This window comes from Uloborus diversus, chromosome 1 (assembly GCF_026930045.1).
Source record: "Uloborus diversus isolate 005 chromosome 1, Udiv.v.3.1, whole genome shotgun sequence".
NCBI classification, from domain to species: Eukaryota; Metazoa; Arthropoda; class Arachnida; order Araneae; family Uloboridae; genus Uloborus; species Uloborus diversus.
Window position 1 is genome coordinate 251,969,389 of NC_072731.1, and position 25,717 is coordinate 251,995,105.

The following is a 25,717-nucleotide window of genomic DNA, read 5'->3' on the forward strand; positions in this document are numbered from 1 at the left end:
TACGCGGGGGTTATGTTCCACGGAAATGCTGCGTAAATCGAAACCGCGTAAATTGAGACCTAATATTAGTGTCAAAATAGGGATTAGGTTCCGTAGATAAAAAAATACTTCATTCTAGTGATGACTAATTGTATAATAAGTTTAATGTGTACTTATATCGATTTTTATGCATAATATGCATAAAGAAAACAAACTAATTTCGTGTTTTGTTTATGAAGAAGAGCTGGCTATGATAGTCTTTTGGTAGTCATTAAGAATTTTTCCTCTAATTCTTTGCGGAGCAATAACGCATCCGTGATCATTTCCTTGATAGAATGTTCCTTCACTAACAAATCAGAAAGATCATTTCTATTGTCTACGAATGTTTCAAAATTTTCAATGTGAGCGCTTTTGGTTGTGTGTCACCGGAGTCGGTATCCTCGTTGGTTTTGACCTCCTTTGTCACTCCTAAAAGCTCTTCTTCCAGTGAGTTCTGAACTGTGTGAGTTTAATCACTTCACTTCTGATGGAAAAAGCTCTGGAACCAATCGCATAAAATGTCTCCAAGGACCCAAGTTCGATTATTAGCACGCCAAAATGCAGTTAGTTATGTGTAATCTGCAATCTTTAGGAGCATGGGTTTTGAAAGAGAGGAAAATGTTACCTGTTTGCATTGCCGCATCTGCGTAAAACCGAAACTCATCTGCATAAATAAAATAAAGGTGTCAAATCTTCAACCGCGTATAATTGAAACCGCGTAAAATAAACCCGCTGAAAACGAGGGTCTACTGTATTACTTTTTGAGTTATATCAGTCACAGATAATAAAAAAGAAAGGAAAAAAAAACATTCGATTGCTCCACCCTCTGGTGTTATTGGCCCCGAAATCTGTCCCCCTGCTGCTTCCTAACATTTTATCTAATTCCGTTCATCATTTTTTGAGCAATGACAGTCACGCATATCGATGAAAACATTCAGTTACTCCACTATCTTGAACGAATTCACGCAAAAAACCACGCAGCCCTAAATCATATATGGGTACTTGCGGGTATCGTTCGAATTCTTACTACAGGTTTTGACGTAGAATGGCCCCAAAAAATCGGTCACATACAAACGCACATTATTCTTGAAGAAAAGTTTAAAATAATTTAGCGAACGTCAGAACTGAACACCGTCAGAGAGTTTTACAGTTGGTAGATAGCGAGTCACAAGAAATAAGATAACGTAACGCTTGTATTCTATTTGTTTGCTGAAAAACAGCCGAGAGTTGCGAATCAAAACGGAATAATCTTTTTAGAATTTATCAAGAAACAGTTAGTCCAGTCCCATTTTAAACGGAGACATTCATTAAAGGCAGTAATCATTTATTCTGCAAAGTTGGTGTTAAACAGCATTTTTGTGTATTTGCATTTTTCTTACCAACTGAATGAGCGAATTTTGGATCTACGACATTTTCGACAGGCGACATTTTGGCCCGGCGACATTTTGGATCGGCGACATTTTGAACAGGCGACATTTTGGTCCGGCGACATTTTGGATCGGCGACATTTTGGCCCGGCGACATTTTGGCCCGGCGACATTTTGGTTCGGCGACATTTTGGACAAGCGACATTTTGGACCGGCGACATTTTGGCCTGGCGACATTTTGGCCTGGCGACATTTTGTCCGCGACATTTTGTCCCGCGACATTTCGTCCCGCGACATTTCGGTGGCGACATTTTGACCCCAAAAAATGTCGCCACCCCCCCCCCCTTTCAAATAAGCTGCTTCAAACTTACGAGCATATTCGCAGTTAATTTCATGCCGATGCAAAGTTTGTTAATCCATAGTTTTCTTCTCTTTACACTTTCGCTATTTATGACAATTAACTCACTTTTTAGGGAGAAATAATGGAAACTGACATTATTTTAAGCTCGAAAATGCCATTCAGACACAACAATTTCTATTGCTGAAAGCAAATTTAAATACATCGGATGATGAATTAAGTGAAGGAATTGCACATAACACTCTTCCGATGTTTACCTCAACAGAAACACGTGCAACGCCATGTTTTACCGCGAGATAGCGTATTCGAGCGCTGGAGTTGCAAATTTAACAAATTTTTAAAAAACTAAAAAAAAGCAAACAATAAATTTTTAAAAAATATGACAGTTGAATAATTTAATTTCATTTTCATACTATTTTTCCATTTTTCTTTTTAAATCCTTTAAAATAACACACAATAGTTTTCACAATAACTGTCACGAGCACTCATTCGTTTCAATTGTTTTTTTTTTGGCAACTGTGGTTTCTACAGAAAGAGCGTCGCCGTGTTGAAGTGAATGTGTTCGAATGTTTTTTTCACCATCGGTGTTGCATTCTGAACTGTGCTTTCCTTTGCCTAATTTTCAGGCACATACGATCAAGCGTTTCGATTAAAAATATAACTTGTTGTAGAATGTTGAATTGTCGTTTTTACAATTTGTATTCAAATTGCTTTCCCAATTACACTAACTATTCGATACGGAATTGATCAAGAACCATTATACGCATGGAATTCGTTTGCTTTGCTCAAAATGGCTAGTTATACGAAGTTTTTTTTCGTCAACAGACTAAATTTGTTTCCTGTTTTTAGCCTACTTTCTCATAAAAGTCAAAGAAAGTTTTTTTTTTTTAAAAAAGGCATGATAGAAGGCTTAATGCATTCAAAAAATTTTGCTAAAAAGTCCAAAATAAATAAATAGTCAAACAATGTATGAAATTAGAGTTTGGAAAGTAGAGTTTTGAGACTTGGAAAATGTGTGTTTGTTGGTCGAGTCGGTCTGTGTGACACATCCCTTATAACTTTTAACTGAATAGTCGATTTGAACAAACTTTTATGCTCGGAAGATCTCTGCGAGGACACCTCATTCCCATATTTCACTTTTTGATTTGAACAATTTTTTGTTCAAATTTGAACTAAACGTTAGCGTCTACGGGGAAATTTAATGCAAACATAGATCCCAAACTTAAGGACAAATTTACTTCAAACAAACTTTGTTCGAAAAAGCTTTTGATGAAAAAGATGTACTGATTTTTTTTCTTTTCGTTGTAGGTAATGTATGGTATTATTATCATTTTTTTTTACAATTGATATTTTTTTAACATTGACTCCTACGGGTGAAAACTACAAAATAATGAAAAATTGCGCAGATTCTGAATATGTTCCTAGTTTTAAGAAATAGGAAGAAAGTTGTTAATAAAAATCGAAATATCATCTTTTGAAGACTTAACATTGACAGAACTAAGAGACAAATATGACTGAATCAAAATCAAATAAATTCAAATAGCAAATACTTTTATCACCGCTGCGGAGTCATGAACTTGCACTCGAGAATTTTAGAGTCTTCGACTCCTCTACCTCAAAATCAGTCCAACTCCGATTTTGATTTCGCAGCCTTATCAGAAATAGACTCGGAGGGAAAACGACCGACTGCAACTCTTGGAATTAGAAAGCACTCGACTCCAACTCCAACTGCGTAGCCCTGGATTTTACAGTGAAATAATGATTGTTGAGACGACTTGCTTTTGTTTTCATCCTATAGTTTCAATTAATTTGTTTTGTTTTGTATCGGAAGATAAAAGAAAATTCGGAGTGCTTTTCTTTAATAGAAAGAAGGAGCTGTGAAGATGCTTTCATTTTCAGCGAAGATTATTTAGTTAAGAGCCCAGTTTATTATTTAGTTATTTATTTTCGTTTCTTTTTTTTTTTTTTTAATTTTTGGCAACGGGGAAAAATAAAACCAAGAGCGCTTCATTTTTATCCAAAAGTAAGAGCAACAAACGATTTTTTCTCGTCAAATTGTATTTATTTTGATGTGCTTTTGATTTTTACTTCATCTTTTTCCTTTTGAAAACAATTAAATAAGTTTCTATTTCTAAAAAAATACGCCAGCTGCGATGTTCTAAAAGGTGCAACTACTTTGTTTGTTAGTTTATTTTTTATAATTGAAGTTTAGCTAATTTTTATGTTTAGTATATCATAACTAATTATATGACTGTATATAATTAGTTATGTTACCTATAATAACTGTTTAAAGGGAATAAAAATAGAAAATTTGGTCTTATAATAATACGCGTAATATTGATAAGAAAATATATTTTTATCTGCTTAAAAGAAGAATATGGAAAAAAAGTTTGAATTTCGAGATCTTGAATACAAATTTCGCAATCACGAATTGCAATAGGACCCTACTCGTTGGGTTCCTTGTTTATACTAATGACTTTAACCGCAACAATAATTTGAATTTAAGACGTCAAAAATCAAACAGATGCCAGAGGCTGGATCCTGAATTTTATGTGCTGGATGTTGTGTGATGGATACTGTTGTGTAAAGTCGAGTAGGGTGGTTTATTAATAATTCGATTCTGAGACACATTTGGACGCATCAAGAAATAAAATCAAAAGACACGTACACAGACGTCCTTCAACGATCAAGTGAAAAAAATAAGCAATTCGTGATTGCTCAAAAGGTAAGCATTTCTGTAATAAAATATTCCTATCAGCCCAGATAAATGACAAAATATTTTTTTCATAACGTTTTCTGTAAAAAACAGATCGCCAATATTGTTTCCAAAAGTTATGAAAAGTTTTAGCAAAAAATCAGGAAAAAGGTTCCGTATTGAATACCTTCACAAAAAAATTAACTAAATCAACAAAAACAGAAAACGATTTGTTCGTGAAAAAAACAGATGGGTAATATTGTTTCTAAAAAGTATGAAAAATTTTCTGAAATAGTCAAGAAAACGGCTCCCTCTTGAATATCGTGACTAAAACTTGAACTAAATCAACATTTAACGGAAAACTTCTCTCACGTGACTTACTTATTACTTTGTGTAATGTAAAAAATATCAAGTTTCAGCTACCATGTAATCATTCGCCTCTCATTCCGTTATGGAAATTTCAATCATTTAGTTCTCAAATCCGTTCAATACCATCACGTGCGAAATATAAATCACTGCTAACAATTTTGCAACACAATGAACTAGAAAATGAGCAATGTTTTTTAAAATCTACCATCAGGGCTCAACTTCTTAAGAAGAAAAATAATTTCGTCCCCAGCAAATTACTATCGGTTTATAACGTAAAATTGATGACTGGAAAATCTCGCAGAAAAAAATGTTACAATTAACCTGAATTCGAAAACTTTTACTATTGTTAACTAAAACTAATATCTTTTATGTGAAATTGACCTGAAATTATGTTTCACCTTAGTGTTGGATACTTTTTTTTTCGTTTGTTTGTTTGATTTTTTTAGTTTGAAAGAAATGAAAGTTGCGTTTCGCAAGTCTTACGTTTTAACGTTTAAGGCGTGGCGTCATTCATATCGCGCTTGTCTAACATTGTAGCTATGTGGTTCCCATTTGGATAGCATGTTTGAGCGGCGCTCATTTTAATGGACAATGGGATTTCTTCGGCTTGCTTTTGTATGGACATTTGTTTCACTCACAATGAGTGTGTAATCTCGGTTTGAAATCACTTTGACCTAGAATTCCCATCTCGAAGAGTATCGCTTCCTATCTAGCATGTTGCCATCCGGCGAAGTATAAATACCAAACGCAGTTAGTAATGGGGGACGAAACTGAAAGTGGAATTTTTGGTGAAACGTTGTAACTGTGAGTTGCGCTGAAGCAGAGATTAATTTCCCTTGGAGAAAATGATGTTAAAGGTAATCATTTGATTGGTGTTTTTGCGTAATAATACTTTCGAATTTAGAAAAAAAAATGTAGTGGCATGTTTAAAAATAATTTCAAGCTAGAAATCTAACCATTTATATTTTAATTTAAAATAGTGCACATCATCATGTAATGGGATATCAATCAAAAAAGTCTGTATTCAATAAATCCAAACTATAGAGAAGGGCTGTGTTTCTCGAAATATTTCATAGCAAAGCAGAGTCAAGAGGCATGGGACGGCGGGAGGAATGGGACAGCGCTGCATTTACAGCGGAATAAAATGTAAAAAAAAAAATATTTCTAGCTTGCAAAATAAGAGCTGAATTTTAGAATGAAGCTAGATTATAAAGCTGCTACATTAGATGGCGAAGCTAGAAATATTTTTTTTTCGCATTTTTTTTTCGGCATAAATGTAGTTCTGTCCCATTCTTCCCAACTCTCTATTGTGTACTTAAGTTGTAATTGATATGATCTTCACAAATTTTCCAATTTTCTCAATCAATATAATTAGTTTAATTTCTCAAGGAGCAAATTAGGTGATAGTTTTGCTTTAGAAATTCTTTTTAGAAAATTTATTTTAAGATATTGTGTTTTAATCACCACTGTAGTTTAGTTTTGCACTTAAAACAGTAAAAAAACCAGTTACATTGTATATCAAAAGTCATTAACACAGCAAAAAATACATTCTGTTCTGTTGTTTTTTGAAATAGTTTTAATTTCTAAAAAGTATCTAACTATGGTTTGTGAACCACTGATGAATTTCGAGTATATGCTTGGTGGGCCAAGATATTCAAATAAATGTCGATTTCGAATTCTGAAAAAAAAATTTAAGTTAAAAAAATTTTCAAGACAATAGTAATATTTGTTTTATTGTTATTTTTGTCTGCATATGGAATAAAGCCAAAATTTGAAGAAAAAAATCCTGAGATTTTCTAATTTTAAAATGAAAGAAATAATTATATATGTGAATTTATGAATGTTTCGTTTGACATGAGAAATTCTCTTTTGAGATGAACATCCAGTAATGGTTTTAGGTGTGTGGCTATACGTATTAATTATTTAAAAAAATGCAAAGTAAACTAAATAAAAACGTTAAACCTTTTTTGTCAACCTATTATTTCTGAGCTTTTCAATGTGCTATAACTGCAGTGAATCGTGACCTTAACAATTAGGTTTAAGTGTTTATAATATTGATAAAAATGTTTCGTAAAATTCCAGTTCTGCTGAAATGGTTCGGATAAAATAACTTTTGTTCAGTTTACAGCTTATAAAATCATGTAAATACTCAAGAACTATTTTACATATTTGATAATGAGTTTTCTTGCCGTTTTAGTTTCATTAACTTTAACAGTTACAGGAACAAGCGAATAATTTTTTAAATTTATGTTGCACAGAAATCGATGAATATGTTGTGGAAAGAAAAAAAAATACAAATTTCTTTACAGAAAAATCATCAAAGAAAAATAAGAGTGTTTAAAAACTCGTCTTATACTATTAATGACAAGAATAGAAGAACGTTTTGTTTTTTTTTTTTAATGAGATGGAAATGTCTGTAATTAAAAATTTTCAGGTGGTGCCCTATTTTACTTGTTTATTTTTGAAATTTACTTCGATTGATGTAAAACTAATGATATTGTATCGCATTTTATTGAGATAAAATTTAAACATGCGTTGGATGTAACTGACGTTTCGTTATATAATGCAGAAAATGCTTAATAATCTTGTGAAAATAAGTTTTTAGTTAGAAATTCGCATTAAAATTACCGAACGTGCGTCTCTTGATTGCTTCTTCTTCTTCTTCTTCTGTTTTCTATCTGTAAAAACGTAATCTTCTTTCTTCTTTTCTTTTCTTGTATGCTAAATCCCGAAAAAGGAAATATTTTGTTTCAATAAAGTTCAGGTTAATATTTTGAAAAATAAATGATTAAAGCAAAAGTTTTCTTCAACTAATTTCGTTTTAAAACTATAAATATAACTCAGCTTCTCTAAGCATCATTATTTCAAGCCTCAACCATTTTCTCAGAAATTGTTTTCAATACGCATGCTTCTTTTTGAACGCGTTAATGCATGGCATTATTATTTTTAATGAGCATGAGATAATCATTTTTTATTTTATTTTATTATTTTTATTTGTTAATTTTTTTACTTTCTTCTTCTTCTTGTTCTTATTATTATTATTGTTATTATTAATATAATTATTATTTGGCTAATACAAGTGCTATTACATATTACTTGCAGATGGAAAAACCCTACATTTAATAAATTCTCATTAAAAGGCTTAAACCGCTGCACTATATGTAATTTTGTATGCATATCATATGTCAAAAAATACTTTTTTAATATATATATATATATATATATATATATATATATATATATATATATATATATATATATATATATATATATATATATATATATATATATATATATATATATATATATATATTATAGTAAAGTATGTAGTTTCACATACACGGGTAGCACAGAAATAAGTGTATGTAACAACGAAGATAAACAACAATAACAACAACAAAAATGAACATGGAACTTTAAAAAATAAACTAGGAACATTGAAAACAAGAATTGATGAAATCATGGGTATTAAACTGTTGCTACGTTTACGAAGAGCTGGAGCAGCTGGCATATTAAATATTCTGCAAGGTTTCTGTGCGGGTCAGTATCATACATGCAGCAAAATTAATTAGAAGTAAAAGTATATGTATTTGAATTAACGAACTTATATGTGTAGCTACTTATAAGGCTTAATATAGTAAGCAGGAAAATTATAAAACGTTATATATGCTTATTTTTTGGATAAATCCAATAAATTTTACATATATAAATAGTACGCAATACGTTATAAATAAAATGTAATATTTTCAATACATTTAACTACTTTAGCTGCAACATTGCGCTGTTTAAATGTAGAATATTTTACATCAATTTTGATCATTATATATATATATATATATATATATATATATATATATATATATATATATATATATATATATATATATATATATATATATATATATGTGTGTGTGTGTACGAAAACATAATTAAAAGCTTTTTTTTTCTCTAGATTTCAGTCCTAGTTGCAATGGCAACTATTGCCGCTGCACAATACGGACATCATTACCCCGCACACGGCTACGGTCACGAATATGCTGGCCACCACGATTACGTAAGTAACCATCCACCATTTATTTAAAAAGTTTCTCAATCGCACTCCTTCTCTTTCGCTTGCATATAGAGCGAGAAAAAGTAAACAATACCCAGCTGAAAGCAAAGGAAAGTGTAAAGAGTTTCACCCTTAATTTGGTCTTCCTGTTGGATGGTCAGGAAGTAGGAATATTTTGAAAGGAAGACGCTAATAGAGTTAAGCGTCCGTGAAGTAATAATCATGATAGATATTCAAGAAAATTTGAAAGTTAATTTCCGTTTTATTTATTGGATTCCAAATGTTTTCGATTTTAATGTATTTCAAATTGGTTTTCATTTTAGTTAAAATTTTTAAATTGAAGTACAGGTAGTTATCAAAATAATGCAAACACCTGAAAATAAAAGTTACACTTTTGAATGCGCTTTGTTAGTAATAAAGAATAAAATTAGATATCTGTTTTTTTTCCGAAAGTTCTGGAAGTCTTGGATTTTTTTCAAGCACGTGAAATGTTAGATCTCTCAAATTTTTAAAGAGGTCAAATTGTTGGAGCGTGTCTAGCTGAAGCAAGTGTAACTGAAACATTTGAACTTTTTGGCGCATCTAAAAGTACAGTATCTAAAGTCATGACAGCATATCACAGCGTGGTAAAACAAGCTCGGCAAAGCAAAATAGTGGGCGGAAAGAGAAGCTCAATGAATTAAACCGACGCGTATTGAAGTGGATTGTAATGTCTAAAAAACGAACAACAGCAGCAAAAGTGACCACAGAACTTAATCACCATATGGAGTCACCAGTGTAAGAGATTAAAGTTAGAAAGGCATCTTTATAAACAGAACATTTACGGCAGAGTAGCGATTCCCAATTTTTTTTTCAAGTGTTTCCATTATTTTGAGAACTACCTGTAACTTTCTTTTAGCATGTATCATGGTTTTAGAGAAAGAAATGTATAAATACAAAAATAAAAACGTATGTGTATTCACGGTGATTATTATATTAATAAAAGCAAGGTTACAGTTTTTGACAACAGCTTATACTTTCATCAAAAAGCTAATAATTAAATTACTTGTGCACAAGAAAGCTTCTAACAACAGATCTAACAAAATTTGCTTCTTCTCTTGAACATTACTATCATCACACTCATAAAAAAACAATTATGTTATTTATGACGTTATTAAGAAAACATTATTAAACATATTTTTATAAAGTGATATTTCAGTATAATTTTTGTCATTGCTTAGAGATAACGCAGCTTGTCCCATTTACCTTGTATATCAGTAAAAAAATACCTATTTATCATTGATTAATATTTTCTTATTTATAATTAAATAATGAAAAAATAAATAGTAAAATTATTTCTTTTTATTAAATTAAATATTTATACATTAATTATTCAAAACTTTCAGTTTTGTAATTGAAACTAAGCATTTCTTTGCTTAAATGTTTACATTTTTTAATTACAGTAGGCATGTGTACTATTTCTTTTTTTATTAAAGAAGCATATAAGCGAATTAGTATTTTTATTTAGACGATTTAAAGATAATATACCTATTTTGAATTTTTTTTCCAAGAGAAAAGTAAATTCCCATCATACCTAAAACTATTTAATACTTTGTCTTTCTTTTCTTTCTTTATTTAATTTTAATTCATCATTATTATTTTATTCATTTATTTATTTATTGTAGAAAACTGTGTGTGTGTGTAGAAATGTTTGTTTCATAACAAAAACCATTTTTCCGAATTTAATAAGTACTACGATACATACTCCTTTTTCTTTTTTTTTAAATTTCTTCTTCTACCAAACTACTGAATTCAACATGAGAAAGATAATTAGATCAAGACTGGCTCTATTTTTCAGTTTTTGGTACAGTTTAAATCTGGCTTTGACATGCTATATGACACGACGAAGATTTTATCAAATTTTATTTTGCTCACTTAATTTTAGAAGTTACAAAGCCTCTTCACTATAATTTCACTTTTTCGCAATAACACTAAATTTAAATTTTTCAGCACTCACCTCAACCATATGACTATGGCTACGACGTGAAAGACGACTATGGCAACAAGCAGTTCCGTAAAGAAACAGGAGATGGCAAAGGAGGCGTGAAAGGTAGCTATGGTTACGTCGACGCCCATGGCATCCATAGGACTGTGGATTACGTGGCTGACCACCATGGATTCAGGGCCAGTGTGAAGACGAACGAGCCTGGAACAGCCAATCAGAATCCAGCAGCCGTGGGAGTCCATTCTGCAGCTCCAGTTCATGCTCATGCTCCAGCTTATGCAGCTCCTGCTCATTATGCAGCTCCTGTGCATTATGCTCCTGCACATCATGGTCCACATTATGCTCCTTCTCATGCTGTGCATTACAGAGTGCCTAAATATCCTAAATACAGCTACTATTAAAATGTGAATTGAAACTAATGGTATGTAGCAGGTGAGACTGGGGACAGTTGAAGCTTTCTTTTTTTCTTGGAGCTTATGGATTTTATTTGAGTCAATTAGCCAAACAACTTCACGTTACACATTTAAAAGGGTAAAAATAGTCCATAAAAATCTAATCAAACTGTTAATAGAGCAGATCAAAATGCTCTGCCGTTTTTTAAATTTACAAAATATCTTTACTAGTAATAAAGCTAAAAGTCTCTCTGTCCGGATCTCTGTGACGTGCATAGCGCCTAGATCGTACGGCCGATTTTCATGAAATTTGGCACAAAGTTAGTTTGTAGTATACGGGTGTGCACCTCGAAGCGAAAAATCGATTTTTCGAAAATTCTATGTGGTTCTTTTTCTATTCCAATTTTAAGAGCAAAAATATCATAAGATGGACAAGTAAATTACGAAATTTTCATAACGTGGAACCGTAACATGGGCGCAAGCCAATTGGCGAGATACGAAATTATCATAACGTGGAACCGTAACGTGGGCACAAGCCAATTGGCTGGAAAATTCACCACACATTATTTGCAGATATACAGGCGAACCAAAAGATCTTTTAATTTTTTTTTACGGGCAAAGCCGTGCGGGTACCACTAGTAATAAAATATTTTAAAGAAAAACTAACGAAAAGGAAAACTATCAAGCATCTCCTTCTTTCAGGTAAACTTGATCCTTGCTATACGAGTGTCCTGATAAGTGTTTTAAATATCAGTGAAACGATTGTTTTTGCTACTTTTAAATTTTTATTAATGATGAAATCAAAATTTTTCATATCAGATTAAAAAAGAACCAAAATATAAACAGCAGTTTTTAGACTAATATTTAATAAAATAAATAAATAAATAAATAAATAAACTTTGTAATAGTAAAACGCTAAAATTTCAAAGGAACTCATGCATTTTCATTAGTTTTAATCAAATTCTCAGTGAAAACCGTGGAGTAAATATTAAAACAATAATTAAACTTTAATGTAAAAACGTAAACGACATAAACTATAAAATTATTCCGAAATTTCCAGGAAAAAAAACACACCTGAAATGAGCGGTTTTGCATGGAAAAGAAAAAAAAAACATTGATTTTCGAATTTCAACAATGATTTAGAAAAAGTAAATCATCGAACAAGCTTCATAATGGATTTGAAGGTAAATGTGGGTATTTTTCATTGCGTATTATTTGCAATAAAAAACTTTATTTTCATCTTAATATGATTTATCTTGCAAATTATCATTTTCAACAAATATCCACAAAAATACGGCGCAGTTTATTTAAGAACATTTATATGCAAAAAATGCTTTTGTTAAGGATAAAGACAGCATAATTCTTACATTACTCTCCTGAGTTATAACTAAAAAGGGTTAAAGAAATTTGTCCCATAAGAAAATTAGTACAATTTTATTCAAAAATGCTTCTCAACTTTAAAACATTTCTAATATAGTTTGAAATATTTTCTTTCCTTTACTAGTCGCTCATCAGCAATATATGTTTGAAAAAAATATCGTTTGATCTTCTCGTGTATTCACCATCATTTTGTTTTTACATTGAATGAATAAGCGATTGTCATGACCTCGGTTATATCGTGGTTTTGGATGCATCGCGCTTTTTTGCTTGCCTCTTAAAAAACTCAATGTAACGAAAGGTTACTCTACCATAGGTTTTTCTTAAAATATTGCGTTTTTTCTCATTGTCAAAAATAGCACTTTTTTTTGTCACTTTTTGAAAGTGAACTTTAAATTATGTTGGTGCTGCAATATGTGAAAAATATTAAAGGTATTATAGAAAGTTTCCATGGAGTTTAGGGGAAAACATTATAGCCAGCTATACAATGGTTAAAAAATAAAAAAATAATAAATAAATAAATAAAAAGAACAGATTATTAAAGTCATAAAATGTCTACTTTCGGCAGAAAAATTAAATGGTAGAAATAAATTAGGTTAACAGACACAGAGATTTTACAAACACTTCTTAAACTGTTAAACATAGATATATCTTTTATAATGCGAGTGGTTCCCAACCTTTCTTAGCCTGAGGACTGCATCGCATATTAAGATGAATTTCGCGGACCAAAAAATTAAAATATATTTACATACCTTTTTTGCCTAAGTAACGTCGTTAAATCTGAAAAGAAAAAAAAATACATACCAAAAATGGCTTTATTCTTATTCTTAATGCAAAGTTTATAACTGTTTTGCACGAGACCAATTTGTGATCACTTGTAACCATGTTGCTATTTGCCAGCATCCAGGGAACTAAAACAGACGAAAGAAAAAAAACGAAGGTTCCGAAACGTTGTTTGCAATTCGTAAAATTCATGACGGGCGCTCCGCGGGTCACACGTGATCCGCGGATCGTAGGTTGGGCTCCTCTGATAATGTCAATAATGTTTTATGAACAGTGAACGTATCATCTCCAAGTAGGCATCTCATACTTTTGGCAGGTTTCTGTTTTGACATGCGTTCCTGAAAATAACTGTTTAAGGATGTTGGTTTTGCCTTTTTTTTTTTTTGAACTAATTTGCTTATAAGCGAATAAAAGGATTAGTCACTGCAGTAATTAGCTGACAACACATAAACATTGCGTAAAAACATTGTGAGAAGTAGATATCTGCATATCATAAATGCATTTTATATAAATGTATATATACTCTATAAGATAAACAGGTAAGTATAATTGCATATTTTATAAGCATTATGTGTCAATCACGTCTTTAACCAAGAATGAAACAATTTATAAAGTTGGTGAAGCATAAATAAACTTAACACAAAACAAGCACTAGTAAATTAAATGAAAATACGTATTTTACTCGACAAACCAATTTTGTATAGATCCTGAATGAATTTGTGAAAGTCTCCCCCCCCCGTTCCCCCTAGGTCGCTTGAAAGTTTAGAAGCCGATCATAAGGAATTCTATGACCATATTTTTCATGATATTAATAAATTTAGCTCAAACTTCAACTTCTCCCCACAGTGATTAAGGTATCTGCGGGGCCATTCCACGGAAAACGGTAATTTTGTCCCGCACGTGGCTCTTCATATATTTCATAAAAAATAATAATTTAAAGGAATGATGAACAAAATTTTATTGCTTAAGAAATCACAAACGCATGTGTGACTTTTTAAGCAAAAACTTTCTTCAAAAACTTTTTTTTTTTAATGAAATCTAGAAACCGTCACGTGAGGGACAAAATGACCATTTTCAATGGAACGGGCGTATACATATTTTTTTTCGATGGTTTTAATAATTATTTCCAAACTAATGAGATGTGTTTCCTTTACGTTGGAGCCATAGCTTTCAAAATCTGCTCTTTGCTTCGTCATTGCTGTGTTAATAGAGCAAAAATATTAGCTTATTCATAAGCAAGTTACCAGAGGTAGACTTTGGATGTCCCACACGTGACGCATGTAAAAAAAATTTATTTTAAATAACAAAATTAATTAATAAATATATAATTTTGTCAGAAGTATCTTTGTATCTAGTGTAAAGATTAAAAAAAATTGCTTATTACTGTTTCATTAAAATATTAAGAGATATGACGAAATGTTAATGAAATTTAAGAGTATTTTGGTCCCGCACGTGACGGCGGAACGGCCTTGCAGTTCTTCATACAAACTTCTAACCGTTCTAATGTTCAGATTTGCACTTACTAGTATTTCAAATTTTGATTATTTTCTTCTAGCCAAAATATGATTGAAGTTTGGATGAATAAGAGCATCTGTTTTTCGGTGATTAGCATCTTTCTCTAAGCCACTTTACCTAAGGTTGGAAGAAGGTTCCGAATGTAATATTTACATCTATCTTCTCTGCACAACGACACGTATGATGACGCAGCCACTTGCGTCACCATAAGATGTCTAACTTTAACGCCAAGCTTGCTGTAGAGCATAATCTTTGTCGTTTTCCTGTGGTGTATTTTGTTGTACAGTTTGTACTCTTCATGTGGTGCTATGTACCATGCATATGTAAATGGCTACGTTCATATTTTGAAGAAAGTAGCTGGTTGTAAATAAAAAAATATCACTAATGATTTGTTTTTGTTTTCCTTCTAACACTATACAGTTTCTTTCAACAAATTTTTTATCCGAAAAATTTCGTAAATTTTTGACTCCTTCATTAGAAAAACTTAGCATCTTCAGTTCAAGAAGGACCCAACTCAAAATCGACTGATTTCTCAGGAGAAGCAATGCAAATTTAAAAACAAAATTTTAAAATATAGTTTTTAAGGTTAAATAACGTTTCGAATTGTTTTAGTCTAGTATGGACAATATTCTGATAAAATCTGTGAAAAATTGTGTGCAATGATTGATAATATATCTGACAATTTAATCATTAGAATTATCTGTAACATTTACTAATAATATTAAAGCTGAAAGTATCTCTGTCTGGATCTCTGTGACGCGCATAGCACCTAGACCGTTCGGCCGATTTTCTCGAAATTTGACATAAAATTAGTTTATAGCATGGAGGGTGAGCAAATTCGATTAAAAAAACATTCGTAAGAAACTTAAATATGCGAGTTCGACCATCAGTTAAACATAATCATTTTCTATCGCCTAAAATAAATGTTGCTCAAAGCTAATATATAAAGTATTTTCTCTTCCATTATCGTGTTTTCCATTTTAAACTTAATTTTAATAGTTCAAAAAAATAAGGTCATTTTATTTTTATAAGTTTACATTTTTATATGCTAGATAGTTTTCGATAAATAGAAAGTTTTTTTTTTTTTTCGATAAAAATCCTTGGTCGACAAAAAACTTGATTCAAAACATACATACATTTAGTGTAAAACACTGTCACATAGAATCAATCAACATTAAATAGCGATAATAATATGTCACAGCAACAATCCTTGTAGACAAAACGCTTCACTTATTTCTGTCTATTTTTATTTCACTCCATTCACATAAACAGGAAAAACTACAAAATAATTATATTGTCAGCTGAAATAACCAGATTCGAAATGCAGTTTTCAAATATTCTTACGTACCATATAGGAAAAAAAAAACCCACAGAAAAATCGTCCTTATATTATTGTTATTTCTTTGATTTTCTTTTTCGTGAAAGCGTTAGATATCGAAACTTAGATTACAACCCTGAAATGCCTGACCTTAACTTTTTTTGCAGTTTCGTATAATTCGCGTTCTATGGAGAATTGGGCAGAACCATTTTATATATAAAGAAGTTGTTGTTATCGATTTTTACCATTATCTGCAAGTTCAATTAGCAAAATGTTTTATAAGGTAAGGCTATTTGGTTTTTTTTAGTTTGGTATTGTTGCTTCGTATGAAAAATATGTTCATCATTGACACCCCAACCCCTCCCCTTCTCCATTACACAAAGTAAAGCTTCTACTAAACATAATTCAGCGGAAGGGCGAAAGAACATTTCAATGGAAAATTTTGCTTTTTATAACAAACAGCCAGTACAGAATTGAGAGTTTTGTTACTACTATAACGAATAATAATATAACATAATAATATGTTTAATTATATGTATTTAATATATTTGTGACAAGATCAAAAGTCATGAAATCATATTAAACTTTTCAAATTAATAATTCTACATTTGTTTACCGAAACTTAGTTATGACAGAGTTGTGTTTTAGCAAAATAGAAAAAAGATTTTCTTTTTTTTTTTTTTTTTGAAACCTATATAACTTTTTCATCTGCAAAGTCTTCACTAAATCGTCTTTCGAAAGTAATCCGAACATCAATGAATGCTCTGTAAAGTAATATGTATTATGGTTGCTGTTATCGTGTTCTTAGTTAATAATCTGTGTGAGGATATGTGGGTGCTCTTGCTTCGAGAAGTTACGCTTTTTTCACTTTCATGTAAGGTAACTCAAGAAAGATTAACAGTATTAAGAGAAAAAATAACATCCAGGGCTTCGGTGGGAATCGAACAGACGACCTCCGACATTTAAAGCGAAGCTACTACCCCACAGCCATGGTGGCCCTACAGTAAATTAATTGACAAACAGGTCGTAGATTTTTAACTAAAATAAGTTTGTGTAGACCAATTAGAAGAATAACCGTTTTTTCTGAATTGGATAACAAAAATTTACTGGATCGTGATTTTATCATCATCAGGAAACCTAAATGGTGATAATAAGCAGTTTGTTATCAACAGACAAGGCGTAGCAACCGTTGTTACAAAGAAGTCTTGCCAAAATAGCTTAATCTTATTTTGCAGTGCCTTTTGCTTCTTCCTGATTCACTACAAGTTACTAGAATTAAAAAAAAAAAATAACGAGAATTGTTCTAGGAAGTTTAATTTATGCAGTTGATGATATTCTAAAAGACAAATGTTTCTGTGTGCCGCCAGTTTTACTATGATTTTATAACCCTAGAAAAGTAGACTTGTCTAATAAGACCTTGATTTGAGCTATATGGATTCTGGTCCCAAAGTTTCGAGTGGAGGAGTTGATCCTGTGCTGCATATGCTGCACATTTGCGCACGAACTGTGCGCAGGAGTGACCAAAAAGCAGCTACATATCAGTTTCTCAAAAGTAATGGTTGACCTTTCTTTCCATTGAAGTGAATATGGACATTTAGATAATGATTTTAATTTTGTTTCAAATGAGGCAGTGAGAAGTAAAGGGATGTAAGTGACAAAATTTAAAAAATGGAGATAACCAGTACAAATAGTAGAGGAACCTCTACTCTGAGAGATAGTACTAGTAGCCCTAGTAGGTGCTGCTGTGCAGCTTGATTTAGAAAAAAAATCAATGATAGCCTACCTAGGACGTTATCTTTACACGCGTTTTACTTAAAGCTTGAAAATGTAACTTTCCATCTATTTTTTTCTTATTTTTTATGAGTCGTTTGGTGAAGACGCGAAAACTGAAGCCAACTGAATCATCAACAATCGAGATATAATGCCCTAAACCTTGGCCTTATCTGGCGCAATTACCTTATGATAAAATTACGTAAACAGCTAAAGTGTATGGAAGAAGTAGTAGTTCTGTATTACTTTTTAAAAACTGCAGTGAATGATTATTTCGCGTCATTACATTTCTGATTTCTCACTAAAAAAAGTTTCTGGAAACTGTTTTGCTGCTTTATTTTTATAGTTCACAAAGCCTTTAATTTACTTATGGTTCATATTACAACTGATTTTTCTTTTGACATTAAATGAAATTGGAACCAATCATTTTGAAGAGTTATTAATTTTTACGTTTGTTTTTAGGGCATCATCTTAATTATGTTCATTGCTGTCATAAAAGTCACTTCAGGCCATGTAAGTTTTATTTATTTTGCAAGGTACCAAGACATACTTTAATGTTATGGGGAAAATGTTAATTGATTAATTTCCTTTGTCACATATATAATTGATAATTGTACTTGTTACATATTTAATTTTATGCTTAATAAATAAAAATGGCTGAAATAAGTAAGATATAAGTGAATGAATTTTACACCTCTCCCAGCCTTGAGCCATTGCTATTATTTATTACCTTCTCAGTGTAAATTACTTCGTTTTATTTGTTCAGACTATTTATTGAGCTTCAAATTGTTTATTGATTTTTACTTTCTTCTACATCTAATATATAGAAGAAAGTATTGGATTCGTGCAAATTTTCGAATTTCGAATTTTGACGTATTCGAACGTTTTGAGGTGTGCTGAGTCCATTTCGACTATTTTTGGAAAATGTCTGTCTGTCTGTGTGTATGTGTGTGTGTATGTGTGTGTATATGTGTGTGTGTATGTGTGTGTATATGTGTGTGTGTATGTGTGTATATGTGTGTGTGTATGTGTGTGTATATGTGTGTGTGTATGTGTGTGTATATGTGTGTGTGTATGTGTGTCACGTCTGTATGTGACCAGTTTTATGTGGCCGCTCTACAGCAAAAACTACCGCATGAAATCGAACGAAACGGTACACATATGTGCCCCTATGTGAACTTGTGCCCATTGGTTTTTGGCGCGAATTCCTCCAAGGGGGGTGGAGCAATGGGACGTTTTTTGAGTTACGCGTGATTGCTATTCCTCAGGAAGTAACTGGCGGAATCAAACAAAATTTGGTCCATATGTTGCCATTAACAGGAACAGGTGCTGATTCAATTTTGGTGTCCATAACTCAAACGGGGGTTGAGCTATAGAACGTTTTTTGTCGTCAATTGTGACTGCTGTATCTCAAGAAATAATGAACGGAATGAAAGAAAAATTTATCGGCAAGTAGCCCTTAGTGGGTATAAGAGCTGATTTTATTTTGGTGTCAACAGCTAAAAAGGGGGTAGCGCAATCACCCGTTCTTTTTTTCCATTGTGAGTGCCCTATCTCAAGAAGTAATGCTACGTTCTGGTTGAAATTTGGAATATATGTGAATCCATATGTAAACAGGCTTTGGTTCAATTTTGGCGCCAATCGCGCCAAGAGGTGCTGATATATTTTTATTATCATTATTTTTTAGCGAATAAAAATAGTTTTATTAATGCAACAATAAGAAAGATAAATCGTAATAGATTGTCGTCTGCGTATTTCTCGTGATTTTAATTGTATGGAAATGATCGGAAATATTATCTCAATGATTTAAAATTTTTAACTGTTGCCAACTTATGTTTGTTAACAAATAAAATATTTGTAATTAATTTAAGCAAGGCTTTTAAAATAACTTTCAATTTTCGCTCTTTGCTTTGCTTTTGCAATAATTCAGACATTGGGATGGTCGTCAAGTTTTTGCATGTGTAATTTCGTTTTTGTTGGGAATATTGCTTCCTCGTCAAGCATGGGGAGGGATCAGAAAAAAAAAAAAGAAGAAAAATGTAGAAGAAAGTTTCGTGATGGCCACAACATACTAGTTCATTTAATGAGGATTTTTAAAGTTCTCTGTCGCAGGATTGTTTTTTACTTTCTTCTATATCTAATATATAGAAGAAAGTATTGGATTCGTGCAAATTTTCGAATTTCGAATTTTGACGGATTCGAACGTTTTGAGGTGTGCTGAGTTCATTTCGACTATTTTTGGAAAATGTCTGTCTGTGTGTGTGTGTGTGTGTGTATGTATGTATGTGTGTGTGTATGTATGTATGTGTGTGTGTATGTATGTGTGTCACGTCTGTGTGTGACCAGTTTTTTGTGGCCGCTCTACAGCAAAAACTACCGCATGAAATCGAACGAAACGGTACACATATGTGCCCCTATGTGAACTTGTGCCCATTGGTTTTTGGCGCGAATTCCTCCAAGGGGGGTGGAGCAATGGGACGTTTTTTGAGTTACGCGTGCTTGCTATTCCTCAGGAAGTAACTGGCGGAATCAAACAAAATTTGGTCCATATGTTGCCATTAACAGGAGCAGGTGCTGATTCAATTTTGGTGTCAATAACTCAAACGGGGGTTGAGCTATAGAACGTTTTTCGTCGTCAATTTTGCCTGCTGTATCTCAAGAAATAATGAACGGAATGAAAGAAAAATTTATCGGCAAGTACCCCTTAGTGGGTATAAGAGCTGATTTTATTTTGGTGTCAACAGCTAAAAAGGGGGTAGCGCAATCGCCCGTTCTTTTTTTCCATTGTGAGTGCCCTATCTCAAGAAGTAATGCTACGTTCTGGTTAAAATTTGGAATATATCTGAATCTATATGTAAACATGCTTTGGTTCAACTTTGGCGCCAATCGCGCCAAGAGGTGCTGATTTATTTTTATTATCATTATTTTTTAGCGAATAAAAATAGTTTTATTAATGCAACAATAAGAAAGATAAATCGTAATAGATTGTCGTCTGCGTATTTCTCGTGATTTTAATTGTATGGAAATGATCGGAAATATTATCTCAATGATTTAAAATTTTTAACTGTTGCCAACTTATGTTTGTTAACAAATAAAATATTTGTAATTAATTTAAGCAAGGCTTTTAAAATAACTTTCAATTTTCGCTCTTTGCTTTGCTTTTGCAATAATTCAGACATTGGGATGGTCGTCAAGTTTTTGCATGTGTAATTTCGTTTTTGTTGGGAATATTGCTTCCTCGTCAAGCATGGGGAGGGATCAGAAAAAAAAAAAAGAAGAAAAATGTAGAAGAAAGTTTCGTGATGGCCACAACATACTAGTTCATTTAATGAGGATTTTTAAAGTTCTCTGTCGCAGGATTGTTTTTTACTTTCTTCTATATCTAATATATAGAAGAAAGTATTGGATTCGTGCAAATTTTCGAATTTCGAATTTTGACGGATTCGAACGTTTTGAGGTGTGCTGAGTTCATTTCGACTATTTTTGGAAAATGTCTGTCTGTGTGTGTGTGTGTGTGTGTATGTATGTATGTGTGTGTGTATGTATGTATGTGTGTGTGTATGTATGTGTGTCACGTCTGTGTGTGACCAGTTTTTTGTGGCCGCTCTACAGCAAAAACTACCGCATGAAATCGAACGAAACGGTACACATATGTGCCCCTATGTGAACTTGTGCCCATTGGTTTTTGGCGCGAATTCCTCCAAGGGGGGTGGAGCAATGGGACGTTTTTTGAGTTACGCGTGCTTGCTATTCCTCAGGAAGTAACTGGCGGAATCAAACAAAATTTGGTCCATATGTTGCCATTAACAGGAGCAGGTGCTGATTCAATTTTGGTGTCAATAACTCAAACGGGGGTTGAGCTATAGAACGTTTTTCGTCGTCAATTTTGCCTGCTGTATCTCAAGAAATAATGAACGGAATGAAAGAAAAATTTATCGGCAAGTACCCCTTAGTGGGTATAAGAGCTGATTTTATTTTGGTGTCAACAGCTAAAAAGGGGGTAGCGCAATCGCCCGTTCTTTTTTTCCATTGTGAGTGCCCTATCTCAAGAAGTAATGCTACGTTCTGGTTAAAATTTGGAATATATCTGAATCTATATGTAAACATGCTTTGGTTCAACTTTGGCGCCAATCGCGCCAAGAGGTGCTGATTTATTTTTATTATCATTATTTTTTAGCGAATAAAAATAGTTTTATTAATGCAACAATAAGAAAGATAAATCGTAATAGATTGTCGTCTGCGTATTTCTCGTGATTTTAATTGTATGGAAATGATCAGAAATATTATCTCAATGATTTCAAATTTTTAACTGTTGCCATCTTATATTTGTTAACAAATAAAATATTTGTAATTAATTCAAGCAAGGCTTTTAAAATAACTTTCAATTTTCGCTCTTTGCTTTGCTTTTGCAATAATTCAGACATTGGGATGGTCGTCAAGTTTTTGCATGTGTAATTTCGTTTTTGTTGGGAATATTGCTTCCTCGTCAAGCATGGAGAGGGATCAGAAAAAAAAAAAGAAAAATATAGAAGAAAGTTTCGTGATGGCCACAACATACTAGTTTATTTCTGTATTTACTTTTGACTTTAAAATTCAATTGCTACCGGACACAGTAAGAGTGTAATAAATATTTTATCGTTCTAAAAATAATTTACATGTGAAACGCCTGATACAAATTAACTTGTTGATTATCATCAGCTCATACACATGAAACTGTTTCCATAACATGCATATTACTCTCATTTATGCACAGTATCTTTTAATGTTCATTACGAACACAAAATGAAATCTAAAACAATAAGGAAGGTAAACATATCATTTATCATACGAAGTAACACTCCGATTTAACGATACCTAATTTAGCGATTTCTTCAATGTAATGATACATTTCACCGCGGTCCGGATTTAACTGCATTGAATGTCTATGCTCCTCGATTGAACGATATCATTGAGTTAACGATAATTTTTTAGTCCCTTGACAATTCTTTAAAAATCGGGGTTATAATGTATTACACTTAAAGAAACTTTTCTCATAATATAGTACACGGTAGCAAGAAGTCATATAAATTTTTTTAAGCATATATAAATGGTGAAAGCTCGAGTGCTTTCTTATTACCTTTTGGGCAATCACGATTGCTAATTATTTTCATTTGACCGTCCTTGATGTCCGGTTCCTTTTTCAATCCCACCATCCTCTGCAGGCGCGACTCCTCCCGGTAGCCTCTGCTCCTGGTCAGTGGCATCCATGTCCCAGACACACGCACGCTCATACACTCACACATACACACATGCGCCTTTATACACATACACACATGCCAACGTACATGCACACAGGTCTACGCACTCACACAAGCCTACACATACACAATTATACACACGTAACCTCCCAAGAGTAGTGACGGAACATTTTCTAGAAACAAGCGAGTGGGGTAGTAACCAATGAGCAGGGTCCTGTCGCAACTCGTGATTGCGAAAAACATAATTTGAATTCAAAATTTCAGTATTCAAATTAATTTTGATTTTTTTTTCTTTTTTTTTAATGTGGCTGATAGATTATTTAGAACTTGTAATTTAATTTTTTTCCCCACCATAACGCATGATTTTCGATCCTTCAAACCTTTCAGGAAATAATTTAAATGCATTTGAAATTACTGAAGAATTAATTTTTGAAGGTATTTTGTTATGAGAATTTCTTTACTAATGACTTATATCGCTTTTAAGCCAGAAAGAACTAAGCTAATTCATGATAAAAAGGATTTCATTTTACTTCAAGAACTTGGAAAGAGGAACTATAGTTGGAGCAAATCTAACCTGGAAGCATTGTGATGGTTACTCAGATCCGCAAGAGCAGAATTACGAAGCTATCAGGTTAGGTTTGCTCAAAGTACAGTGATATTGTTTTTTACTTCAAATTTCTAGGTGTAAAACTGCATAAATAGCCTTTTTTATGCAAACGGATCATAGTTTTGGAGTTTTTGAAGCTAAAGTGATTAGTAGTATCAACTTCATGTGCCATATCTACACCTTATATAGCTCAGTTTTGGTTTGTGTTAATTATTGACATATTCAGAGCTTGTGAACAATGTACGTAAATACCACGTTCTTGGTATGAGATATATAATGAATAATAGCAAAACAAATATTTATTTGGACTAATGTAAAATTGCAAAAAATAAAGCATATGCTTCATGTAAAGTGGTTCTAATTCATGAATTGTCTCCAAAGAGTCATTACTAATTTAACTTTTTAAGCCTTACTTCATCATTCACCATATTTGTGTTCACCATTTACACTTGAAGCTGGTGAATATACAGGCAAATTACACTCCTTTGATGTGATACGAAGAGCAAATTGTAGAGTTTTAGTTTTGCTTTCTATTTATTAGTTTATTTTTTGATTTTTGATGTTGAATTGTAATAACGGATTGCATTCCATATGAGGCAGTGAGAAGCAAAGGGATGTAATTGGCAAAATTAAAAATTTGGAGATAACCAGTACACATGGTAGGTGAACCTCTCCTGTCTTGGGGAAATAGAGAGTACAAGTAGCCCTCGTAGGTGCTGCTGTACAGAATGATTTAGGAAAAAAAATCAATGTAATTCTACCTAGGATGTTATCTTTAAACGCGTTTTACTCAAATGTCCACTTACTGTCCAACCATGGATTGCATGGAATTTTCAAATGTTCAGATAAGACGAATCTGTGCGAATAAGGGGGAAAAGTAAAATTTGATGCGCGTATTCCGCTCATTTTAATGAGACTCTGCTTCTGCAAAAGCTGACATCGGTAAAAAATAATAGATTCGTTCATTTCCGGCTGTAAAACGGATGTTTGTCTTTCCATACAATCCGTGGTCAGACAGTACATTCCTTTGCTTCTCACTGCCTCATATGGCATACGGATGCCGACGTGGCGGGTGAGCGACGCATCTTCGTGGCTGGGTTTGATCCACGGATCTTTGTGTACTAACCCGGTGTTTTAACCGCTGAGCCAGAAGTACCTCAAAGCTCGCGGCCAATCTGGTTATGTGCTCTATGACGTACGCCACAAGCATATTCATCCTCACCTGACACTTGCGCTCGAGCGCCTTTACTTACCTCATATTAATTATATTAATTTATAGTAATTATTGAAACTCTGAGCAATTAAATGACGCTGGTAAGTGACACATCTCCGATGTGAATAGTAGAGTAATAATTGCTTTTTATTTACCTATGCATTTATTTAAATTATCGGCGTTCAACTGTAAATAAAATCGTCTTCAGTTGCATGAAAAGTTGTCTTTACAATTTTTTTTAAAGGTGACATGATTTTACTGTTTCAGTTTCCCGAGCCTTACCTACACGATTCACTTCCTTACTCGTTTGGATATGACATAAAAGACCACCATGGGGAGCAGTTCCGTGAAGAAAGTGGTCACGGCCACGAAGGAGTCAAGGGCAGCTATGGTTTTACTGACGATAGAGGAATCCACCGATTAGTCCACTACGTAGCTGACCATGAAGGATTTAGGGCTCATGTTAAGACGAATGAACCTGGTACTGCGAATGAAGACCCAGCCGCTGTTCACATTACTTCCTTAGCTCATCCATACCATGAACACCACGAGCTGCCATTGAAATATCACGAAGAATACCACCATGGTTATGGTCCAGATGGATATCGGCCTCGTGATGAACTTAATGAATATGGCAGTGAATATGAAGGATACGGGTACTAA

General features: G+C 32.7%; 2 protein-coding genes across 2 annotated transcripts; both read left to right on the top strand.

Moving 5' to 3' along the window:
- Positions 1 to 5,572: 5,572 nt before the first annotated feature.
- LOC129226798 (cuticle protein 16.8-like) lies at positions 5,573 to 15,195 on the top strand. The gene is made up of 4 exons (XM_054861429.1): positions 5,573 to 5,664; positions 8,760 to 8,861; positions 10,848 to 11,263; positions 14,950 to 15,195. The coding sequence occupies exons 1-3, from the start codon at positions 5,653 to 5,655 to the stop codon at positions 11,241 to 11,243; spliced, it is 510 nt and encodes a 169-aa protein (XP_054717404.1). The 5' UTR covers positions 5,573 to 5,652; the 3' UTR covers positions 11,244 to 11,263; positions 14,950 to 15,195.
- Positions 12,407 to 25,717, top strand: LOC129219938 (cuticle protein 16.8-like). Its single transcript, XM_054854257.1, has 3 exons — positions 12,407 to 12,418; positions 18,460 to 18,510; positions 25,322 to 25,717. Exons 1-3 carry the CDS (start codon positions 12,407 to 12,409, stop codon positions 25,715 to 25,717), a joined length of 459 nt encoding a protein of 152 aa, XP_054710232.1.